Consider the following 21845-nt stretch of genomic DNA (forward strand, 5'->3'; position numbering starts at 1 on the left):
TGAAAAATGATCCGAAGAAAGGAACAAAAGAATGGCAAATGAAGGATAGGAAAAAAGGAAGGAAACAGGTAAAGAAGGCAGGGGAAAGGAATGAAGGAAAAAAAGATAGGGGCAGGGAGGAAAGTGTAATGCGGCATGGAAGAAAGGAGAGAAAGAAAGAAGGAAGGCAGGTGTAGGAAGGAAAGAATAAGAAAAGTGAGGAAGAAACAATAGGGAAAGGAAAGAAGGCATGCAGGTAGGTGTAAATGGGACACGCAATGAAGCAATGAAGGAAGGACGGTAGGAAGGAAGGAAGCAGTGAATGAAAGGAAGGAATGCTAAATAGTAGGAAGCAAACAAAGAATAAATTTATCGAAATGGTATGGATAAAAGAAAGGAAGAAAGACTTGGGAGGGGAGGGAAGGAAGGAAGGAAGGAGGGCAGGTGTATGAAGGAAGGAAAAAAGGATGGATGATGTAAAGAAGGAATGAATAACAAACATGCATAAATGGGGGAAATGGAAGGAGGAAATAAATAAGGTAGCTTGGGGAACTAAATAAAAAAGGATGAATGAAGAAAAAGGAATAAAGAACAATGTGGAAAGGAAGGAAGGCTAAATGGTAGGAAAGAAAAAGCAAACAAAAAATAAAGAAGGGAACAAAGGAAGCAAAACCAAAATAGGGAAAGGAACAGTTTGAAAAGAGAGGAATTAAAGGAAGGAAGGAAGAACAGAGGTTTGTGGCTAATGATGAAGACAATTGAACACAAAAAGCGCACAGGCAGGTGTTTTAAAGCTGGAGTCCTTGAGACTTAAATTAAAGGACTGAAACCACACACACACACACACACACACACACACACACACACACACACACTGTATGTTTTGTTTGTGTTTTTTAGCTGAGCCACTAAAGTGGATCTCTTTCATGTAACTCAGACTAGTAAACTTTTGTACCAAGACACACACACACACACACACACACACACACACACACACACACACACACAAAGTGCTGTTACATGTCCCACTTGAGAGTGTGCATACGTATGTGTGCGTGCGTGTTTGTGTGTCAGAAGGCAGGAAGTGGAGCGATGATAGCTAATTAGAACGGCGATCCACCAGAGAAACAGCCCAGAGCTGACTGGTAGAGAGACTCAGACCCAGAGAGAGAGGAGAAAATGCAGAGAGGTTAAATTAAGGCTAGAGACATGTGGGCGCGGTGATGGGACGAGAGACACAGAGGAAGACAGCAAAACGGGGAGTGAGAGTGAGTGGTGAAGACGGAAATAAACAGACCATGACAGACAGAGAAGGAGAGAGAGGCAGGGTGAGAGAGGTAAAGAGAAGGTGAGAGTAGACCGTTCAGTATGAGAGGGAAAAAATACGTTTGACCTGAGGAGCTGAGAGAATGTAGCCACTTAGATTCACACTTACAAATACTTTGATTAACATGCGCTGACTGCCATCTCGTCACTCACAAACCCAGTAGAATAAGCGTCCAGTCACATACACTTCCACTAACCCTCAGTTTTAGTGACAAACACCTCCTATAGCATACAATTACAACCACAGGCAGTTGCACCACAGATTTTATTCCCTTGCAGATGCACACACATCTGTAGAAGCCCAGCATGCAAGAAGCCTATAAAATTCCTCTTCATACAGTATGGCTATGCAGCCACTGTACTGCAAGGCCACCAGTGCTTCATTCCTCCATGTGGACTGCAAATAGACCAGAAAATAGTATAATAAAATAAGCATTACTCACCCACGCATGACTGCAGGGACGTGTAGGAACACTCACACCAATCAGGAGGGTCAGGGGCATGGATCGGGCCAGTGGTGGAATGTAACTTTGTCCATTTACTCAAGCACAGTTTTAATGTACTTGTACTTCAAGTTTTTATGTTTTGTTACTTTCTTATTATTTTGCATATTAGAAAAGACAGCTTTACTAATATAGCTACCTAACAGTATTAAAAGATTTTTTTGCTTAAAATACTTTATTTGTGATGGTTAAACATTCGCTCTGTGAAGGAGGCTATTAGAAGGATCATTTTTACCATTTTGCTAAGCAGTTTTTCAACTTGAAAAAAGTTTAAACCTTGGAGGAGTGCCATTTTTCATGTAACACCATCTGCATGGCGTATTGCTGCACATAAGCCTCAAAATCAAGCCAGATTGTGTTTATTTATTATCACATACACTTTATGGTTAAAAGTACTGTGTTACACCTCTTCATCTTTGAATTCAGGTGTTCTTTCAGTCCCATTTCCACAGATGTATAAAATCAAGCCATGATGTCTGCTTTTACAAGCATTTGTGAGAGAATGGGTCGCTCTAAAGAGCTCACTGAATTTGAGCTTTGGACTACATTAGGACACCTCTGTTGTTTTTGTTGTTCTTAGATATTCCACGATCAGCTGTAAGTGGAAGTGTTTAGGATCCACGGCAGCTCAGTCATAAAGCGGCAGACCACTTGGAAAAATCTCTCAGTAACTTGTGTTCCAGGCCTCCTCTGGCATTAACGTCAGCACAAAAATGGTGCACCCGGAGCTTCGTGGCATTAGTTTCCATGGCTGAGCAGCTCCTGTAGGTGTAATGTGGAGATGGCTCAGTACTTTTGTACATAATACATAATGAATTGTTCTTTCATGCAGATCCCCGTCCCTTGTTCTTGACACATTCTGTGCCCCCAATTTACTTTTAAGTTAAAGTTCCAAATGAGGAGAACTTTGATCTATTTTCAAGGTGCACATAGAAGTGAAAGTAAATCTAAACACCATCAAGCTTTCTAATGTATAGAAAACATTACCGCGAGACCAATGCATTTAAGTGTCTGACCTTCATGAAGGTCAAATCTGCTCTTACGTTAGACTGAAAACTGAAACTTCATTGTTATTGTGTTAAAAATAGAAACTCTGCAGTAGGACCTCAGAAGGCAGTGCACTTTTTTCCTTTGCATGTGCACATTTATTATTGATGGCAGACTTAGTTGTCCTCGATATGAGGGTGTGCTGCATAGGTTTCTGGAGGGATGTTCTTCCATTCTTCAGAAACTTCTTTTTTTTTCCAACTCTTATTTGCTGGAGGTGCTGTGTTGCTCTACTTTTATCTTTAAAACCCCAAAAGATGTTCTGTTGATTTCAAGCCAGGCAGCATCCTGGGATGTCAAAGTTCTTCAGAAATGTCTGTGTGAAATATTTGAGGATCTATTGATACATGAAATTGATACATTTTTATTCTTTAACATTTGAGTGATTTTGCATGGAGTGTGTTTATTTTGTATACTTAGACTTCCTGTCACACACTTCCTGTTACTGTGACAGATTACTTAAAATCTCAGCTTTTTCTGATTTCAGTTTTTCACAGAAGAATATCGGCTTGTGTTAACCAGATATAAATCACAGCTTGTGGTTTTTCTTGAACAGTAGGTTAGTAGCACAACTTGTCACAAGGTAAAAATAGGCAAAAACATTGAAAGAAAGTTGGTCTTTCTGTCACGTCCTTAGGATGTTTCTCTATCACAAATCTGTTTTCTTCCTCTGAGGCACCAGACTGTTTTTTCCTGAAACTCATTTCTGTTCCTGGTGCCATGTCTGTTGGATTAGAACGACAACTTGCAGTCAGATCAAAAAATCACAGCACTAAAGAGATGGAGTCGCAGATGTTCAGAGTGAGAAGGAGCAGCAACCTTAATATTGTCAGAAAAAAGAGAAAGGGCCTCATGCTGGAAACCAGATTTATTTTTGAATGGAGTGCATGAGTCAGAAAATGGTTGGTGTTCACCTCTCTTTTAAAAGTTTGAGTTGTCAAACCTGCCAACGTGTCCTCTCTTCACCAAGAGGGAAAAAACACAGACACACAAAAACAAACTAAAAGCCATTTGTTTGATGAATTCACCTGAGATTTAAATGATAAGAAAGTGCAGTGGTGCACTTTAGATGTTTAGATATATTTCCTGCAAATCCATCAGTGAGGCTCATCAGTGATCAGCCCCAGATTCATTCTGCAGCACATCGACAAGCCCAAACATCCAGCCTGAGTCATAAAGAACTATTTTCAGCCACAAGAAAAACAAGGAGTTCTCCAACAGATGGTTTAGCCCCCACAGAGCGCTGATCTTATCATCATGGAGCCGGTCTGCGTTTTCACAAAGAGACAGTTAGACAGCCTGAATTCACAGAAGATCTGTGGCATGTCCTCCAAGATGCTCAAAACAAAACCACCTGCCAAGCAGGTGTACCTGCAGATTTATTATTTTAGTGTTGCTTCCTGTTTGCTGTGAATCTTTGAAAGCATTTGAAAGCATCCTTATCCTTTTCTATTTAGAGCCAAAAACTTTTTTCAAGGTGTTTTATAGCTGATTAGATGCAGAAGTAACACTTGACTGTATTACTTTTACAGCTGCTGTATTCAGCCTCCAGTGGATTCTAATGAGACAAGTTCAAAAAAATATAAGATCTCAAATAAACACAGATCTCTTGAGGTAGTGGTTCCTCCAGTGGCCAATCGATGACTCCGAATACAACTCAGTTTCCATAGTCACCCATTTTAAAATGACCAACTAACAAACTAACAAAAAGGTGGTATACTGTTTTGATCTCAAACGCCCTCCTTTGTAACAGCTGTTGAGGAGCTGTTTTATTTTATTATTATTATTTCTTTTATTTATTTATTTATTTTACAAACGATATTTTTAAGGCTTAAATGTAGAAGCACAGCTCACTCAGGTAAGTCACTGACCTAAATATCTTGACTGTGACGTTACTAAGAACCAGTTACTAAAAACAGTAATGTATTCCACATTACTAGTTACTTTTCTTAAAAGTAATGCAGTTTGTTAATTACTCATCGGAGAAAGCAATTTGATACACTCGTTGCTACATTAGTTTCTTGTTACTTTCTAAAATGACTTGACCCTTATTTTTTCATAATTAACAGTTAACAATATTAACCTGATGCTTTCTTTTAGTTTTTATATATGAAACCAAAGTAAAGTTAAAAATGAGCCAAAGTGAGACTTCAAAGCAATCGTCACAGTGATTCTACTATAGAAACAAGAACAGGTAGAAACTGAGGCTACAAGCTTAACTGCTCAGTCACTGCTTTTGTTACCTGTTAAGTTCAGGTTGTGCTCAGCTTTAACATCCTTCTGGGTTCTTTGCTAGCTTTGCATTAGCATACTCCCTGTGCAGATTCTTGCATTTTGCACTTTGTTATCATGCTTTTTTTCTTTTGTGCAATAAAAATATAATAAAAATGAAGCTTTATAGTTAAACTTTCTAGCTGGTGACTTTGCTCTCACCCTCTCGTTCAAATATGAACATTTCCATTTCCACCCTTATGACACAGTGGCTACGTCCATCTTTAATGTACAGTCTCTTACCAGGGTATTTTGATACCTGTAGATTCCTGGAGAAAGGTGATTTCATTTCAGCCTGTGTTGTTCACCAGGTTGTAAAAGACTCCCATCTCCCTTGAGTCATCCTGAAAGGCAACAAAAGGCTTATGAACTTTAATGTGCAGTACTTAAAAGAGAGACAGTGATGTGTAGAGAAAGACCAACGCAACATGTTACTCTCTATAGTCTGCTGGAGCCGACACTAATGAGTTGAATACTAATTAATTTACTTTTAATTATCCCTCCGTCTTTTTTTTCAATTAAAAATCTCCGCGGCCCGTCGCTGTACTCTGATGGGCATGTCATCCTGACAATGCCACAGCAGACCCACAATGCACTTCTACAGAACAAAGCTGATTTGTGTGTGTGTGGGTCTGTGTGACTGTGTGTGTGTGTGTCTTTACAATGCCTCATGAGATCAAGATACATGACAGTGATACGCTTCAGAGGCTCAGCAAATACAACATGGCCGCTCCGAGCCAACGTAAGCATAAAAACACTGATACAAGGAGATAACCACACAAACGTGCAAATTATGAAACACAAAGATACAGATATCACACAAATGGCACACACACACGAATAGTTTCTATTTTTCCCTCGTTTTGTCTCTCTTCTTTTATCTTTTATTCTGTTTTTCTTTGTCTGTCTCAGATGGCTGGGTTTCAGACCCACTGCTAGATAAAAGCCTCTCTTCATGTCTGATCATATCTCCTGCTTTGTTTCACAGCTAAAGAATCCAGCTATGAATAATACACACACACACACACACACACACACACACACACACACACACACACACACACACACACACAGACAGTGTCTGTCTGGTCAAAGAGCCACTGGATTGTTGAAAAAGTCAGGAGACTTCTCCATCTAGTGGTGACTGTGGGGAATCACATGCTGTCCATTGTAAACTGAAAGCAGTCAGAATTTATGATTACCCCTTAATCAATAAATGTAGAGAGTATAATTAGATGTGGAAGTACAACCATAAATATGTTTTTATTACCAGGTGGCTTCAAGTAAAGTTGGTGGAGTCATGTGAAAAATGTTAGTCACTTTGGATCTGTAAAAAATGATTTTAATGAATATTAAAGGTGAGAATAATTTCACCCCTGACAAAAACACAGCTTTTAACATTAGTCTGAATGATTCCAATCAAACAATACAAGCAATTATTGAAGTATTATTTGAGTAAAAAGGGAACAAATATTATCAGTGAAAGCAGCTGTAAACTATTGAGCTGGTACATTTAATAACTCCACCAGGGAGCCTGAATCAATGTTTGATTCGTTTTTATTATTAGGATTACTTAAATTACTTTCTTTTTTTCATGAACATTTTACCAGCTGTTGAGCTTGGCACAACTTAGAAGTGATTTTTGGAAGAATATTTTACCATTGGAAGATCCTAATCACTTATATGGACATGGGTCATAGACAGGCTGGAGCCCAACTCAGCTATAGGAGTGTGAGAGGCTGAGTACACCCAAGAGCACAGCCATGCACACCTAAGGCCAGTTTAGAATCACCAATTAGCCCGAGTCATGAGTCCCACGAGAACCCACACAGCCACAGGGAGAACATGACCCAGCTGGATGGAGGATTGAAACCCAAGATCTTGTTGCTCAAGTGCAACTTTTTTCCCACCCCATCTTCACAAATACATATCAAATGGAAAAAAGAAAATCTGAAAACAGATGTTCAAAAAAATATCACAAGATTTCTGAATGATATGAGGTTATTATAGAATAGAATAGGAGTTTTATTTTGGACATGTAAATATAACTAAAATAGCAAGGAAAAAGAAAAACATTGTAAAAAGACAAAAAACAACAAAAACAAAGTAAAGACATCAAGTTGTCATGAATATTTCCGTTCCTACCCCCTTATTTCTTATAGCAAATCAATGTTCAGAGTTCAGATAATATACATTATAATCTCACAATATACATGTTTAGTTATAGTAAGTCTACACTCATATACAACACACACATAAAACAATTTAAGGTCACAAACCAAAACAACAAACTACACATGTATTCTTCTTGAACTGCTCTTATTTTGCTCTTTTACACAGATGATAGATCAAAAAAGATTAAGTGTGTCGCTGCTGTTAGAACTTGACTTGGTCTCACTCATTGATCATATGCAGATGCTTCATATATGACAATAAATCAGTGAAAATTTGCACTTTTCATACTTGTAAAATCTGCAGACACATGCACTTCTGAAAGTAAAGATTTGATCGCCAATAACAGCGTTCAGGATTCAGTGAAGCGTGCTTCTCCGACGGGTCCTCTGATGAGAATTGTGGCGCTAACCTCTGTTTGGTGGTGACCGTGCGGCGTACAGTTCCTGGGGATTTCTGCTGAAGCATCCTGTTTTTTTTCTTAGATGTTATGTTGGTGCATTGTTAGATTCGGTGGCGGCTGTATAGCCTGCATATTCCATGCTTTCTAAATTACTTCAGTGACTTGAGCGAGGCCTGCCATTCAGTGCCGTGTGTGCAGGTGTAACCCCTAAAAAACGTTTTCTTTTCATTTTTTTTTTATGCGAAAGAGTGTGACATCAGCTCTGTCATTGTCAGATTCATGTTTCTCAGCATATTTCTCTGCGGTCATACAGTAATACACCTGCTCAGCAGAGCATGACTGAAGACCTTTTCACAGCTGCTGCAGGTTTCTGCATTCATTAGATCCTCCGAGCAGCTCTTGACTGCAGTACAGCGGCTGGATCAATAGTGAGCAGAAAAAAATGAAGCACAGCAACAACAACAAAAAATTAATTTTTGGATTCCTTGTTGGTGGTATGTTTTCCACACTAACCAGTAAATGTTTTGTTTTCTAATTTACATGAGATGATAAGGTAGTTAAGATTTTAAACGTTTGTTTTTAACTTTTTAAATGTTTTTTTTCTTCATTTTTCCTGCAGCGGTGGCAGAAGTCAGGGACTCACTTGGAGCACCTCGTCTCCCGGTTCTGCCTGGACTCGGAGATGGCTCTGGACGGGATGGACGATTCCCGAATGTTGGTGATCAGCCCCTGTGAACTGAGCGCATACACGCAAAGATGGGAAGTCCCCTTCTCCTGACCCCTGACCATGTGACCTTTACACCCTCTTAAAAAATGTGCCCTGTCACACTCATCCCTCAACTCAAAGAGAGAATGCTGCTCACACACTGACCATGCATGAGCAATCATGTCACAGTGCTGCATCGAGGATATCTGAATAGAAAGCTGATGAAGACTTTTTTATGGGTCTTTGTAGCATGAAAAGAAATGCAGACCTTTCAGGTATAAAGTCCTGATTTATTTATGAGCTGCACTGGTTTGAAATAATGTTGCTCCAAGAGACGCAGGAAAAATGTGTGGTTTGGAGATTCAAGTGTCTGTATTGGAGAGTGAAAACCAAGTGCACCTTAAAACCCAGAACTTTCAAATAGCTGAGATGGACAAAAAAAAAACAAACAAAAAATAACAATCAGAGAATGTTTCCTGTGTCTTTTGCAATCTGCTTTTAAAGGATGTTTAATAAGCTGGAAATTAAAACCAAGCATAGCTCGAGGTTTTATTTCAGTTGGTCAAATACCTGTCACTGTCTTTACTGCAGCATCCCAGTCGGTTTCTTACTGGGATCTAACCAGAAACTCACCAAAGTAAAGCCCCAGTAAACAGCACAAAATGTGAAATCTTTAGTCTGTCACACCAAGCGGGATGCAATCATCTCCAGTCTGGGATATATCCTAAGGTTTTTCTTTATTTGTTTGTTTTGTTGCTTGGCTTAAGCTTTCATTTACTGCTTTGGGAATGGTCTCAGTTATTGAGGTTCTCAATTATGAGGACACTTTATGTACAAGTAACCCCTGTGATCCTAAAGCTCTGGCTCCACCCTGCTCTAAATGCTCCATTTCATACCATTTTTTCAACGTTAGGCTCTTTGTGATGTCAGTGAGAGAGGATATTCCTAAAGTGAGCACAAAAGCCCCACCCATCTCCTGTTCAAACCTTCTGTTTGCAAGGGGCAGCCAATCAGAAGAAAGTAAGCGTACAACAGCAGCTCCTAAAGTTTTTGTGGCATGCCCCATTTTAGAAGCTCAACACTCTCGAGAGTTTAAAAAAAAACGAGGATGAACGATAACAAAGGATCTTTGTGTGAGGTATAACTCCTCTTATGTTGACCTTTAAAGGTCAGTGCAGCAGCATCAGTATACAAAAAATCAACTATTTTTGTATACTCTGCCTAGTAAAAGCAAACCCAGTTTCACTTCATATTTTTCACCAGGTTGACAGTGTCCCACCTGCAGTGGCTCTGTGCCCCACCAACGGGATTTTAATGGGTTCTTTAAATGACTGTAACTTCCCCATTAAAACTTGGCCTCATGCAGCTCTCTTGGGCATGTGAATAGCTTTGATTGCAGAAATATGAGGAAGAAGATGAAAAGGAAAGAAATAAACAATGAGGGGAGTCACATTAGGTAACACAAAACCTGAAATTTAGAGCACGCCCTGGCTTAACTACAGGATGTAGCATAAAAGCAGACAGGACAGAGCTACAGGTGCAAATATGGACAAACAGTCACAGTGTAAAAAAATATGTAAGAGGAAGAACAGCATGAATGCAGCACATGTCAGAATATCTACATGCTGGTAAATCAAATCAGCAAATTTCTGATTCCTGTTGCCCAAATGAAGCAGCTGCTTCACACAGCTGCTGTGCATGTGAGACTTTTTATACACAAATGTGATTTTTTCACCATAATTACAAAGTATTGATATTTATCAGGCAAGTTTGGTAAATTAATAAAAATGATGCTATTTAGGGTTTATTTTAATAAACTCTTGAGGCGTGCTATGATGCAACCAAACCTTTCGTTTTTCTCCTACCTGAGATTATTTCTGAGCACTCTGAATGGGCACGAGGTTGGGCTGGTGGAGCTCAAACCTGTGGGAAAAAATCCAAACTGATGTTAACTGCAAGTCTTCTCTAAATCGCCTCTCTGTCTGTTCACACAATGGTTTTTAAAAATTGTAGAACTTCTTTGCGGTTCAGTTACATAATGTGTTTGACATCTTCAGCATCAGTTTGATATCCTGTTTGATTCCTGAATCCTGAATAAAGCTTTTATAATGGCTGTTTCTATTTTATTGACATGCTTATTGTGCAAACTGGGAGCTGCTGTTGGTGCAAACACAGTGCTCCTCAAAATATTTACAAAACTACAACTAATCTTTTCTTATGTTTTACCCTTTACACAGTTAGGTCCATGTTTGGACTATGGCACATTTTCTTGTGATTGTGCATCCTCACAGTAGACTTTATATTAATTCATTAAATTTAAGGGCTTTAAAGTACTGCAGTAACAGGTTAGAATTACACAGCCTCATGTTTGTTTATAATGCAAGTATGGTGTCATATATTAGCTTCATATACAAGGGTATTTCCTTTGAGATCTGCAGCTGTGGTTGTGAAAGCTCTGTGTTTAACTTCAACAGAAATCTGTTTATCTTAAGAACCAACTGGTTATGAAGGTCACACCTTTATAACCAGTTGTACATCCTTTATAACTAAGAGTGTCTTTGACAGTGAGGACCTGACTGTTCACACACTAGCTGTTCTGTCCTACATCAGCTTCACATAAAGCAGAAGCCCTGGATGAACAGTCATGTCAAAACACTCCTCAAACCACGCAAATCTGCTTTTAGGTCCACCATATTACCAAATTCAGGGGGCAGTCCAACACAGTTGTGGACCTGAGCCTGCATTAACAAAAGAACTAAACAACTTCTTCTCACACTCAAAGTCCACTTTAATCATTCCTGTACCCAAAAAATAATCTACAAACAGCCTCAACAACTTCCACCCCAATGCACTCATACCTGTCATCACTAAGTCCCTGGAACAGCTGGTGTTAAAGCACATAAAGGCCACCCTTCCTGTCTACACCGAGGCACTGAATCTGTCTACAAAGCAGATGATCCTGGACTTTAGGAGGCACATAGCAGACCTGCCTCCCCTCTATATAAACAGTGACTGTGTGGAGAGAGTTCAGGATTTCACATTTCTGGGCACCGTGATCTCTGCTGACCTCTCCTGGGCTGCAAACACCTCCACCTCCTACCTGAGAGTGCTCAAAAGGAACAGCATCTCTGCAAAGCTGCTGGTGACCTCCATCACTCAGTCATCCAGAGCATCCTCACATACTGCACCACAGTGTGGTTCACACACTGCACCCAGGATGAGTGGAAGAGGTCAACACAGTGCAGGAGTTCATCAGCTGCCCCCACCCCTCGGTTGCAGACATCTATACATCCCACTACTGCTGCAGAGCTGATGCAATCACACAAGACTCCACCCATCCTCCATCCCACCTGTTTGATCTGCTGCCCTCTGGGAGACTCTACAGGTCCATCCAAACCAAGACTAGCAGACTCACGAACAGTTTCTTTCCATGAACCATCGCTGTATTGAACACACGTGCACCCCAGCCAAACTCACACATCAGTACTGCTCACACTCATACAACACACACGCGTGCCCGCTTTCGGATCTATATAACCCCTGTACATTTAGTTTTATAGTTGGTATTTTTGTTTTTATTGGGGTATTTTTCTAATTTATTCTAAATGCTACTACCATGTAGCTGCTTCTAATTTCATTTAATATTTGATGTTTAATGACAATTAAACAACTCATGACAAAAGGATTCTGAATCTGTTTGATTTAAGTTTCTTTGTCTGCTTTAAGAAGTGTCTTTTGTCATGAACACAGACCATTGTCAACACACGATGGTCTGTGCTGCCCAGATTTTCGAGTTTTAAATGCATCATTATAGGCTCTCCGTCCGTTTACACAAGCCTTCATGTAACTCAAAAGAATTCTGTGAATATACACATGGGACGATTTTTGTGCTTACACCACAGTACTCCAAATCTGAAAATGAGCTAGAAAATTCTTCATTTGTGAAAACTGGGGAACAAAACTGGAACGAGGCAGGGTTTGTTTGTCCAAACACACACACACACACACACACACACACACACACACACACACAGAGAGAGAGAGAGAGATACCTTTCACTGCCTCTGTGCCCACTCCTCAGCTCTAACAAACCACTGCTTCTCTAGCCACACTCAGCAAACTATTACTCCGACACAAGACAGCTCTATTTCAGATTTCAATGACGCATTATAACAGAAAATGACACAGACTGGAAGGTGACATTTTGTGTTTAAAGAGGCTTTAAACGACACCGCTGTCTTCGAGAGGCTCGCTTTTACGTAAGTACAATGACCTTTGTTTTAATTCTCCATTTACGGCGCTTACAATAAAGAATCCTAGCTGTTGACATAATTCACGGGTTTCTTTAATAATGAGTCGCTATCGCTTTTATAACTGATAACCTCAACGTTAGAAGTCGTGACATTTCACAATGCGCTCGATAAAAATGTATAAGCAATGGTAAGCTACGTTGCACCCGGACCACTTTCCGCACCGTACCCGGTTGTCTGTAGTACCTTATATAGTTCGCACCATATCACTCACTGTTAACTAACTCAAGTAAAAGACTACAACATCCAGCGCGAGAAAGAGACGCATGCGAGAGTGATGGTGATGCATTTACGTAGCCTTGAAAATGTTGGGAGTTGCGCTACCAGCTTCGGCAAAGAGCAAGATTCCTCTGTAAAAGCGGTTCTGAGTGTTTGTTTTGTTAGCTGTCACCCCACTCTTTAATATTTGACACACCTTTTTGTAGCTACACTGGTACGTTAGCACACAAAATCTGCACCGTATATTGTCCCTGTTGCATTTGACGAAAATACTGACGGTACATGAAGCCAACGCCTCATTCCGCGCTTTGTTTTTACGTTTAGTTACGTAGCATTTCGGGGACTCGACTTGTCCTGATCTGACTGCAGATTCAAACGCAAAGGTCGAAAATTCCATCCTGTTATCTCGTTATGTCGGAAAATGCACCCAAGCTGAGGCTTAAACAAAGTCGCCGATGACGAGACGTAAGTCGACGTGAGCTAGCAGCTCCGGGTTAAAAACTAATCGCAGTGTCTGAGTTCTGTTCATTTTCAATGCGGTTGAAATCATTTATAACAAACGCAACGTCAACTTCTGATTGGTGCTTCGTCCTTTTAGTGTTCGCCTACTCGTTTGTTGTGTAATCCACATTTAAACACACACCAGTTTTAACTAGAAGTGCTCCAAAACAACCAGGGAAGCAGCAGGTAGTTAGCAACTAGCTTAGCCAGCGCTGCTTCTGGTAGCTGTCATTTCAACAAAGCAGCTAGAAAATTGCATGTTTAATGAAGAGTTCATATAACAGTTTTGATAACATGTTCTTGGACACCTCTGGGCTTTTTGCCAGTTATTTTTGCGATTTTAAACTAAATATATGGTTTTGAAAGTAACTTTTGCCTCCACTTAGATCATTCTCTCATCATGTTATTTCAGACAATAAGTTATCCTTAAATCTAACTGGCAGAAAAAAATGTATCATTTAATCTAACCTGCAGTTAAATAAAAGACATATGGATGTTAAAATAGCAAATTCTCACAACTGAGAACCTGCAGACATCGGCTCAATGTATTGATTTTTTTTCCCCCCTAATGTCTCCCTCCAGTCATCCCATGTTCCTTCGCCGGCTGAGCTCTTTGAGCTCATTTTTCCCACCCTGCAGTCTTCCTGCTCTTTCCCAGGCCCGCTTCAAGAGCAACACTGATTCCTCTGCGTCCTCCTTCCTTCCCCAATTCATTCCCACCCCTCATCCATGGTGGTCGGTGCCAGGGTTTCCACCCTGGCCTTCTCGACTTCCCCACTCCCACCCATCTGCCCTTGAATCTTTCACTCACAGGGCATTACACCCCCTGAACATCAACCTTGGTGACTTTGGTGCTTGCCGCTCATTCCACACCTCTGCAGGCCACTTGATGGAGTTCCCCGACAGAGACAGAGGGCCGCCCTACAAACGGAGGAAGAGTGGAGAGGAAAAAAAGGAAAGAAAAGAACAAAATAAAGAAAAGGAGGGACATAGAGGAGGAGCAACAGAGGGTAAGGAGGGAGGGTCCAAGAGGGAGCACCCTCACCTAGATTCCAGGAAAGATGGCAGCCTTCGATCTAGTCACCACTTCAACGATGGAACTAAAGACAGAGTGAAGAATAATGTCGGAAAAGATGTCAGAGGGGAAACCAGCAGAGATAAAAATGTGGAAAGGACTAAAAGTGAGACTAAAGACAGACAGCGAAGAGAGAGTGCAGACAGAGATCATCATCATTATCATCATCGTCAGCAAGAAGGACATAAAGAATTACAGCCAGTGATGCACAAACCCAACCCATGGTTCAAAGGGAGGGGGTCTCAGGAGCTGGATGGGCCTCACAGGGACACAAAAGGGACTTCAGAGCAGCAGAGGGATGGATGTAGTGATGGAGGGCAGCCTCGCAGCACCACTCACCCCTCAAACCTGGGGCAGGTACCTGGAGGAAACACGCAGCCCTCTCCACCAAGAAGGGCTGTGAAATGTGAGTCCTTTCAATTTTGTTAAGTATAATTACAGTTTTGATGTGTCTTTTCTGCTGCTGGAAAACATGTGGGAAGCAGAGTCTCCATTAAGAGATCAGCTCGGAAATGTTTTCCCTCCACAGAGCAATAATCTAAATCTGAAAAAGTCCAAGTAAAAGCAATGGTGGAGGTCCTGTCTGTCCCACAGTGGGAACCCTTTTTGGGGAAAGCAGCTGAATCATGTCAAAGACCAGAACAGCAATCTGGCCTGTGGTTTGGAAATGGACATTTTGACAGATCCGATCCCTCTTTTTCGTTCAAAACAGGCTGTGAACCTGCATGGAAACGGTGCCTGTTTCAGTGTAATTAACTGATCAATACAATTCAGACTAAAAGCAAATTGCACACAGAAATGGAAATTCTTGTCTTCTGGCTGCAGATTCTATTTCTTCATATTTAGAGGTTACATTTCCAGCTCTCCATTTGTCTCATCTCTCCTCAGCTCTTCAAAGACACTGGGAGTCCTGCAGCACTGACCTCCACCCACCAGGCGACAGTTCAGTCTTTGACTTCTCGGTGATGTCCTACAACATCCTCTCCCAGCAGCTCCTGGAGGACAATGCCTACCTGTACCGACACTGTGACCCAAACGTCCTGCCTTGGGAGTACCGACTGCATAACCTACTGGCAGAGATCCAGCACCACAATGCTGATGTGAGGGGATGCAGTGTCATAAAACTTATTAGTATGTATAGTTTAATGGTCTCAGGAGGAAGTTTTGCCCTGATGTTCAGTGGTAAACCTGGGCTGGGCCATAAAAGGAACATATTATCTACTGATCCTTTATCCTAGGTTATTTGGAGTTGACATTAACGTATCGATCAAGCCCATTTAAAGCAGAAGTGAAATGGTAGCCACAGAGTTTGTAACACACAGTGGTTCAAAGTCATTGTGCTGCATCATTAATAGGAGTTGCAAACCACCAGAAAACAGCAAAATGCACAGAAGGGTGTTGGTAAACGTGTCCATATACTTTTGGCTCTTCATCATACATTTATGAGAGGTTTTGTTGTTGTTGTTGTTTTTTTTTAGATCCTGTGTCTTCAGGAAGTGCAGGAGGACCACTATGAAAACCAGATTAAGCCTGCTCTCCAGGCACTAGGTACTGCTGCTCATTTTTGTGTGTACATGTGTGTGCTTGGGAGGGCCATTAAAAGTGAAAGACAAAAAAAGTGAAGACAGATAAATCTTCCCTTCTAACTAGTGCAAACAGACTGTATATTAAAGACGTTATTGCCACTCACTGCTTTTCGGAGTCCCTGTTTTAGGACTCGAGCATTTTGCTCATTTCATTTCATTTTTTTTTTTTTTATCGATCTTGTGAGTTGTGAGGCTGATCACAAACTCAGTTTCACTGTCACACCCTAAATCACAACCTGCTTTATTGGTTATTTTACTTCAAATGGATCTGAAAACTCATCATGAAAGTGTTTCCTGAGGTTGAAATTCAAGCAGTGAAGTCCGTTATTTTCTCTTGGATGTCTATACAGTCTTTTTACATTGGAGTGTGAATGTGTTGGCTGGAAAGCACTTAGTCATAGACAAAAAAGTGCTTGGGTGAATGTGACATGTTGTATAAAGCATGCTGAGCTGGTGGGAAAAGCAATATATAAGAGCCAGCCCAGGTTTAAGGCCTTTTTGCTGTGGTAAAATTTGATATAATTTGATTGTTTCTGTCTGTGATATTTCTTTGTCATTTATTTATGATATTTTTAATATAATAACCCATCTTTGTGTGTTTGTCAGGTTATCACTGTGAGTATAAAAAGCGGACAGGAAAGAAACCAGACGGTTGTGCCGTTGTCTTCAAAACCTCCCGTTTCTCCCTCCTCTCCTCCAATCCCGTCGAGTTTTTCCGGCTCGGCGACACCCTCCTCGACCGAGACAACGTGGGATTGGTTGTGCTGTTGCGACCTAACAACAGCATCAGTCATTTAAATCCCTCCTCATTCATCTGTGTCGCCAACACCCACCTTCTCTACAACCCCCGGCGAGGTGACATCAAACTGGCCCAGCTGGCAATCTTATTGGCTGAGATCAACCGGCTGTCCCGCCTCCCAAACGGGCAGGTTAACCCAGTGGTTTTATGTGGGGATTTTAACTCTGCTCCCTGGAGTCCACTGTACAGCTTCCTGACCACAGGCTGCCTGCAATATAGCGGAATGCAGATTGGCATGGTGAGAATATTGTGCCGCTCACAAACTGATCAATTAACTTATAGTTAGTAGACAGTTATGATAATTAATTCTGGTCGTTGATGGTCATTCATGCAAAAATGTCATCTGTGGTTTTCAGCTCAGTAAATCCAATTTGTTTTTGCCTGGTTTCTGTCGCCTCACAGTAAACCTTGTGGTGTCCATTTCCCACTCATCAAATAAAGAAATACTCGGTGCTTCAATCCCCCACACTCACTTATCCGTTTTGTTTTTCTTTCCCCTTTTCGTTTCTGGGTGTGGGTGTTTGTGTAGGTGTCAGGTCAGGAAAACAGTCCCAGAGGTCAGCGTCTCCTCATGTCTCCAATCTGGTCTCCCAGCCTGGGAATAACCCATCAGTGCCAGTACGAAAACAAACCTAATGCTGAGACCTCGCCCACCAGCCCTACAGGTAAACTTTGGAAAAGCTGTTTTCTCAAAAGAATTCTGGAAAATGTCAAAAGATTCCAGCCGACTTGTTGTTCAGAGAGGTAGTTTCTCACACTTAGAGCACAGTGGGAGCTGGTTTGCGTCAGCGCAACTTCAGTGCATATCGTGCTTGGTTTACGTGAGAGAGCTGCCTGAGTGGAACATGCAGCCGGCAAGATAGTTGACGACCACTTGCAGTTTCTGCTCTTTTCTCATAAGGTGCTGTCAGAAATCCCACATCACTGTGTGCTCGTGAGCTGGCAGGTTAAAGACGCAGGGTGTCTGAAAGCACTTCCAGTAGTACACTGTGCACACTACATAATCAGCTGCTTCTCGATGATTTTGCACTGAACGATCTTCCTGACTCGACCCTGCCTGTTTATCCAGGCCTCAGACTGGTGCTAGTAGTGCACTGGCTTGTGGACTCCCTGTGGCTGCGTTTAGCTCTGTCTCAAAGGACTTATTAGAAATCAAAATATAGCGTATCCTCTAATAATATAGAACTGTATCAATGGTTTGCTTTTTTTCTCCTCTCCTTCAGCTATTGAGGGCACAAAGTGTCCAACCATCCACTTCCAACTTTCTGACCATTATGAGTACATCATGCCTGTACTGGTATACTCCAGATAGCCATTTTTGTCGGTATGAACATACGTATGTACTTAAAATAATAAGTGTAATTATGCGCGCTTCTCTATCGGATGATGTCTAGAAAAATTCAGGCCTCCAAAGTTTAACTGCATTTAATTTAACATCCACTTCACAGTGCAGCACGTGATTAGGCAGATTTGACTTTGATCTACATTTATTTAATCTTTTATTCAGACTTTACTTAGAAAGTTACTCATGTTGTCCTGGACTGTCGCCAGTTTGCCTGAGAGATGTTAATAGAGTTTAGTGATTAGTGTGTTGAACCTCATCACTAACAACCGCCTGTCCTTTTCTCTCCGTCAGCTGTAGAGGGAGCGATCTCTAATCTCAGTGTGGAGGATCTCGCTGCCAAAGCTGCTTATGAATTCAGCAGGTAAAGTCTCGCCGTCCTTCTCTCGTCACTCCCTCCTCCTTTCATTTCTGCCTTTTTAGTTCTCAGTAATTGAAAAGCTGGTTGTCACCATAATAAAAATGGACAAACTCTCTCTAACCACGTGTATGATTCTGCAGAGCGTGGAGGATCGAGCACAGCCTGAAGCTGCTGTCGTCTTATCAACATCACCTGATGCCTGACAGGAGACCTGAGATCACCACCTGTCATTCCCGCACGGCCCTGACAGTGGATTACATCCTGTATAGTCCCGGTACTCTCTCGCACACACACGCACACAAACGCACACAAACGAAGGTCAGATTTTCTTTAGTATTTCTGTTAGTATTTAAGTCTTTTAAAATCTCAGACTTTAAAGATAGGTACATTTCCTTTAATTGCTGTAAGCATCTATATTGGCAATAATATGCTTTTTGTAGATGATCATGGGTCCGTCTGGGAACATAAATGTCTCTAAAAGGCTGTTAATAGATTGAGCAGGCTGTTAAATCCTTTACATGTACAAACCCTTTCACTACTGCTGCTGAATGTGCCTTTATGGCTGTTTTTAGGTTCCATATCCAAATGTCCTTTGTTGACACTGAACCCTCAAAACTGTGTGACAGAGGCGTCGAGAAATAAAAAAGTTCTGTATGAGTTAATGTGAAAGGGTGACTGTTGTTTCTGTGCTTGGAGTGGCTTAAAAATAAGTTGTGCTGTTTAAATGGAGTTGATTTCCTACTTTTTTATGGGTTCATTCATTTATTTATCTTTATGTTACCATACTGTCACTGGCGACTTTTCAAACAGTAACATCTTAAAGCTGTATTAAGTAATACCTGCTGGAAGCCACTATCTCCGAATTCCTTCTGCTTCTTCTTTAATCTTTAATCTCTTTATTTCACAGTTTCTCTCTTTTCCCTCTGTCCTTTCTCTCTGAAAGATTTCGTTCCACCTCCCTCGCTTCCAGGTGGGCGGGGCCTCCAGCTGCTGGGCAGGCTGTCATTGGTCGGCCAGGCGGAGCTCGAGGAAGTCAACGGCCTGCCTAACCATCGGCACTCATCGGACCATCTCCCTCTCCTTGCTCGTTTCCGCATTTGGTGCTGAAACGCTGCAGGTCCACTGAGGAAAGTAGGAATGTTCAAGGAATCCGCAGTTTCTTCCCCACATAAACAACAAAAACAGGATAAACATTGAATGCTGGGGTGTTTAATTCAGTATGTGATTTTATTATTAAAAGGGAAAACCCTTTCAAGTCCTCTCCAAGAGTGGCTGCAAGTTAAATTAATGATTTCATACAGATTGCTTCACAGAGTTACAACAATATTTATTTTTCTCTCTATTTTTTGTGATTTAAAATATTGATACTATTTATACCCATCTATACTATTATTACTTTTCATGTCTTGTTATGGGATGAAAAACAAACAGAATGTAGAGGAGGGGCCTAAATCCCTGTTGAACCACTTTAATTATAATTTGTGATGTTTTCTCCAAAAATGCCCCATCCCATCTTTAAGTGGCAAAATGTTTAAGTCTGCTTATGAAATGAGACCCACTTGCTAAATGGCTTTGTGCAGAGGACTTTCACCTGAGAGAGTGGGGATCAAATCCTGTGCTTATGTGGTGGGAGGAGCTTGAAGCGTAAGGAGAGGTATCTTTCTAAAATAACATTTTTTTTCTTAGTTTAATTTTTTTTTTTGTTCAGGCAGGAAAAAGTAATTATGTTAAAGCTTTTCTTGTTTTTCCTGCAGTATGGTGGCGCGTCCCATTTCTTAACCCCAGCAGGCGGTTGTTTTCCTGCACATTATGTTCAGAGGTTTTAACTAAAAGTTTAGGTCTTTTTTTTTTAAATAAATACAAAGTTTTCTTTCTTACTAATGTTTCCTTTCGAGCTGTATCGATGAAGGGATGGATTTTAAGTCACTTTTTAAAGCTGAACGTTTACTGTAGTGCTGCTAATTTGGGAAACTTGATCTTTTGATAACAAGACGGTGCTCATTCTCCTTTAAAAACTAACAAAATATAAATAAAAGTTTAGCTTGTATTTTTAAAGATCTTCAGAAATATCTCCTGTGTCGGCTGCATCACGGCCATGTAATTATTTTCTCTTATATTTCACAATGTGCCAAAAATTAAACTAAGCACTATACAGCACTCAACTAGTTCTCATATATTTCAATTATTTATAGTTAAATTAAGATGTTATATGGAAAACATGGATGTATATGTCCGCTGAGGACTCTAAATTTTAATTCTGCATAAATATCAGTATGGTCGGTTATTACTGGAGCGGTCTTGTGTCATATTTTCACACATGTAAATACTGAAAATAAAAACTGGATGTATTTTTGTATCATTTTAAGGAGTTGACTTTTGCTGGAAGTTTACACTTTGTAAATAAAAGTTCTTTTTCTATTACATTTACCTTTGGTTTCAATCATTTTTGCATTTTATACGCAGACTTCTAATAAAGCTTTAGCACTTTTTTTTTTTTTACAGTAGTTTTTCTCGGGCTAGCTTAACAGACTCATTGGACTGTAACTGCTCATATTCAAACCATTAATTTGAAAATGATGTGGTAGTTATTCTTGTTATTTTGTGTTACACACTTTAATTGTTGTGGTTGTTATGTGTTGATATACATTTGGTGTATTAAGTTAGCTCATGTATCTTATCAACCTACCATCGGCTTTTTTGCCCTAATAAGAAAAAACTGTAAATAAGTGAACATGTGATGCCACTCATTGGTTACTGAAGTCCTGTTTGAAGCCTCGCGTTCAACGTTTTCGTTGTCGCCATTTTGGTGTTTTGAAACTAGATGTGAAAAGTGAGGCTTTGATGTGACTGAAGCCAAGGACTCTGCACGCTCATTGGATGATAACTTGTAATTAACAAGTCAATGAGCATCACCTGGACAATCCTGCTTTCAGGCTGGAGGAGTGAGTGTAATTTACAAAATGAACTTTTCTTTTTTGGTGATCTGAAACAAGCTATAGAGATCACAAAGTCATTAGTAAAGTGTTCACAAAGGTTCCAGAGAAAGAGCCGGGGGACGTTTCTAGCACCCAGACCCAGAGCCCATGTTTCTAACTGAACACTTTTTTGCTACTTCTGTCCACTAATTGTGGATTACAACTGGAAAAATCATTCTCTTCCTTTTCCCTGCATGATTCAAGGATTTGAAGCGGAAAATAAACTCCTCCCTCATCACCCAGTGTATGTGCAGAGATGCACTGAGGCCA

The 21845-nt window shown here is 40.7% G+C and overlaps 2 protein-coding genes across 4 annotated transcripts in view; both read left to right on the forward strand.

Moving 5' to 3' along the window:
* galnt14 (UDP-N-acetyl-alpha-D-galactosamine:polypeptide N-acetylgalactosaminyltransferase 14 (GalNAc-T14)) overlaps window positions 1-10675 on the forward strand; it is a 220890-nt gene extending 210215 nt beyond the window's left edge. Inside the window, exon 15 of the mRNA XM_063495902.1 lies at window positions 8321-10675. Within this exon, the coding sequence (XP_063351972.1) occupies window positions 8321-8479 (159 nt within the window). The 3' untranslated portion in view covers window positions 8480-10675. The remainder of the gene's footprint in view (window positions 1-8320) is intronic.
* Window positions 10676-12456: 1781 nt separating this feature from the next.
* angel2 (angel homolog 2 (Drosophila)) lies at window positions 12457-20980 on the forward strand. Of its 3 annotated transcripts, none has more exons than XM_063496134.1 (9): window positions 12457-12666; window positions 14020-14918; window positions 15401-15612; window positions 15991-16060; window positions 16705-17135; window positions 17427-17562; window positions 18534-18603; window positions 18741-18874; window positions 19544-20980. In XM_063496134.1, the coding sequence occupies exons 2-9, from the start codon at window positions 14027-14029 to the stop codon at window positions 19705-19707; spliced, it is 2109 nt and encodes a 702-aa protein (XP_063352204.1). In that variant the 5' UTR covers window positions 12457-12666; window positions 14020-14026; the 3' UTR covers window positions 19708-20980. The 3 variants fall into 3 exon arrangements, with proteins under 3 accessions (XP_063352204.1, XP_063352203.1, XP_063352205.1); XM_063496133.1 differs by lacking the exon at window positions 12457-12666 and adding an exon at window positions 13277-13401; XM_063496135.1 differs by lacking the exon at window positions 12457-12666 and adding an exon at window positions 13277-13401 and having other exon boundaries at window positions 19571-20980.
* Window positions 20981-21845: the final 865 nt, after the last annotated feature.

Source organism: Pelmatolapia mariae, linkage group LG15 (genome assembly GCF_036321145.2).
Source record: "Pelmatolapia mariae isolate MD_Pm_ZW linkage group LG15, Pm_UMD_F_2, whole genome shotgun sequence".
Lineage (NCBI taxonomy): Eukaryota > Metazoa > Chordata > Actinopteri > Cichliformes > Cichlidae > Pelmatolapia > Pelmatolapia mariae.

Coding starts and splice junctions, on each gene's coding strand:
- angel2 (XM_063496134.1), top strand. CDS start 14,027: ATGTTCCTTCGCCGGCTGAGCTCTTTGAGCTCATTTTTCCCACCCTGC. Junction 14,919..15,400: donor ACCAAGAAGGGCTGTGAAAT/GTGAGTCCTTTC, acceptor ATCTCTCCTCAG/CTCTTCAAAGACACTGGGAG. Junction 15,613..15,990: donor TCCAGCACCACAATGCTGAT/GTGAGGGGATGC, acceptor GTTTTTTTTTAG/ATCCTGTGTCTTCAGGAAGT.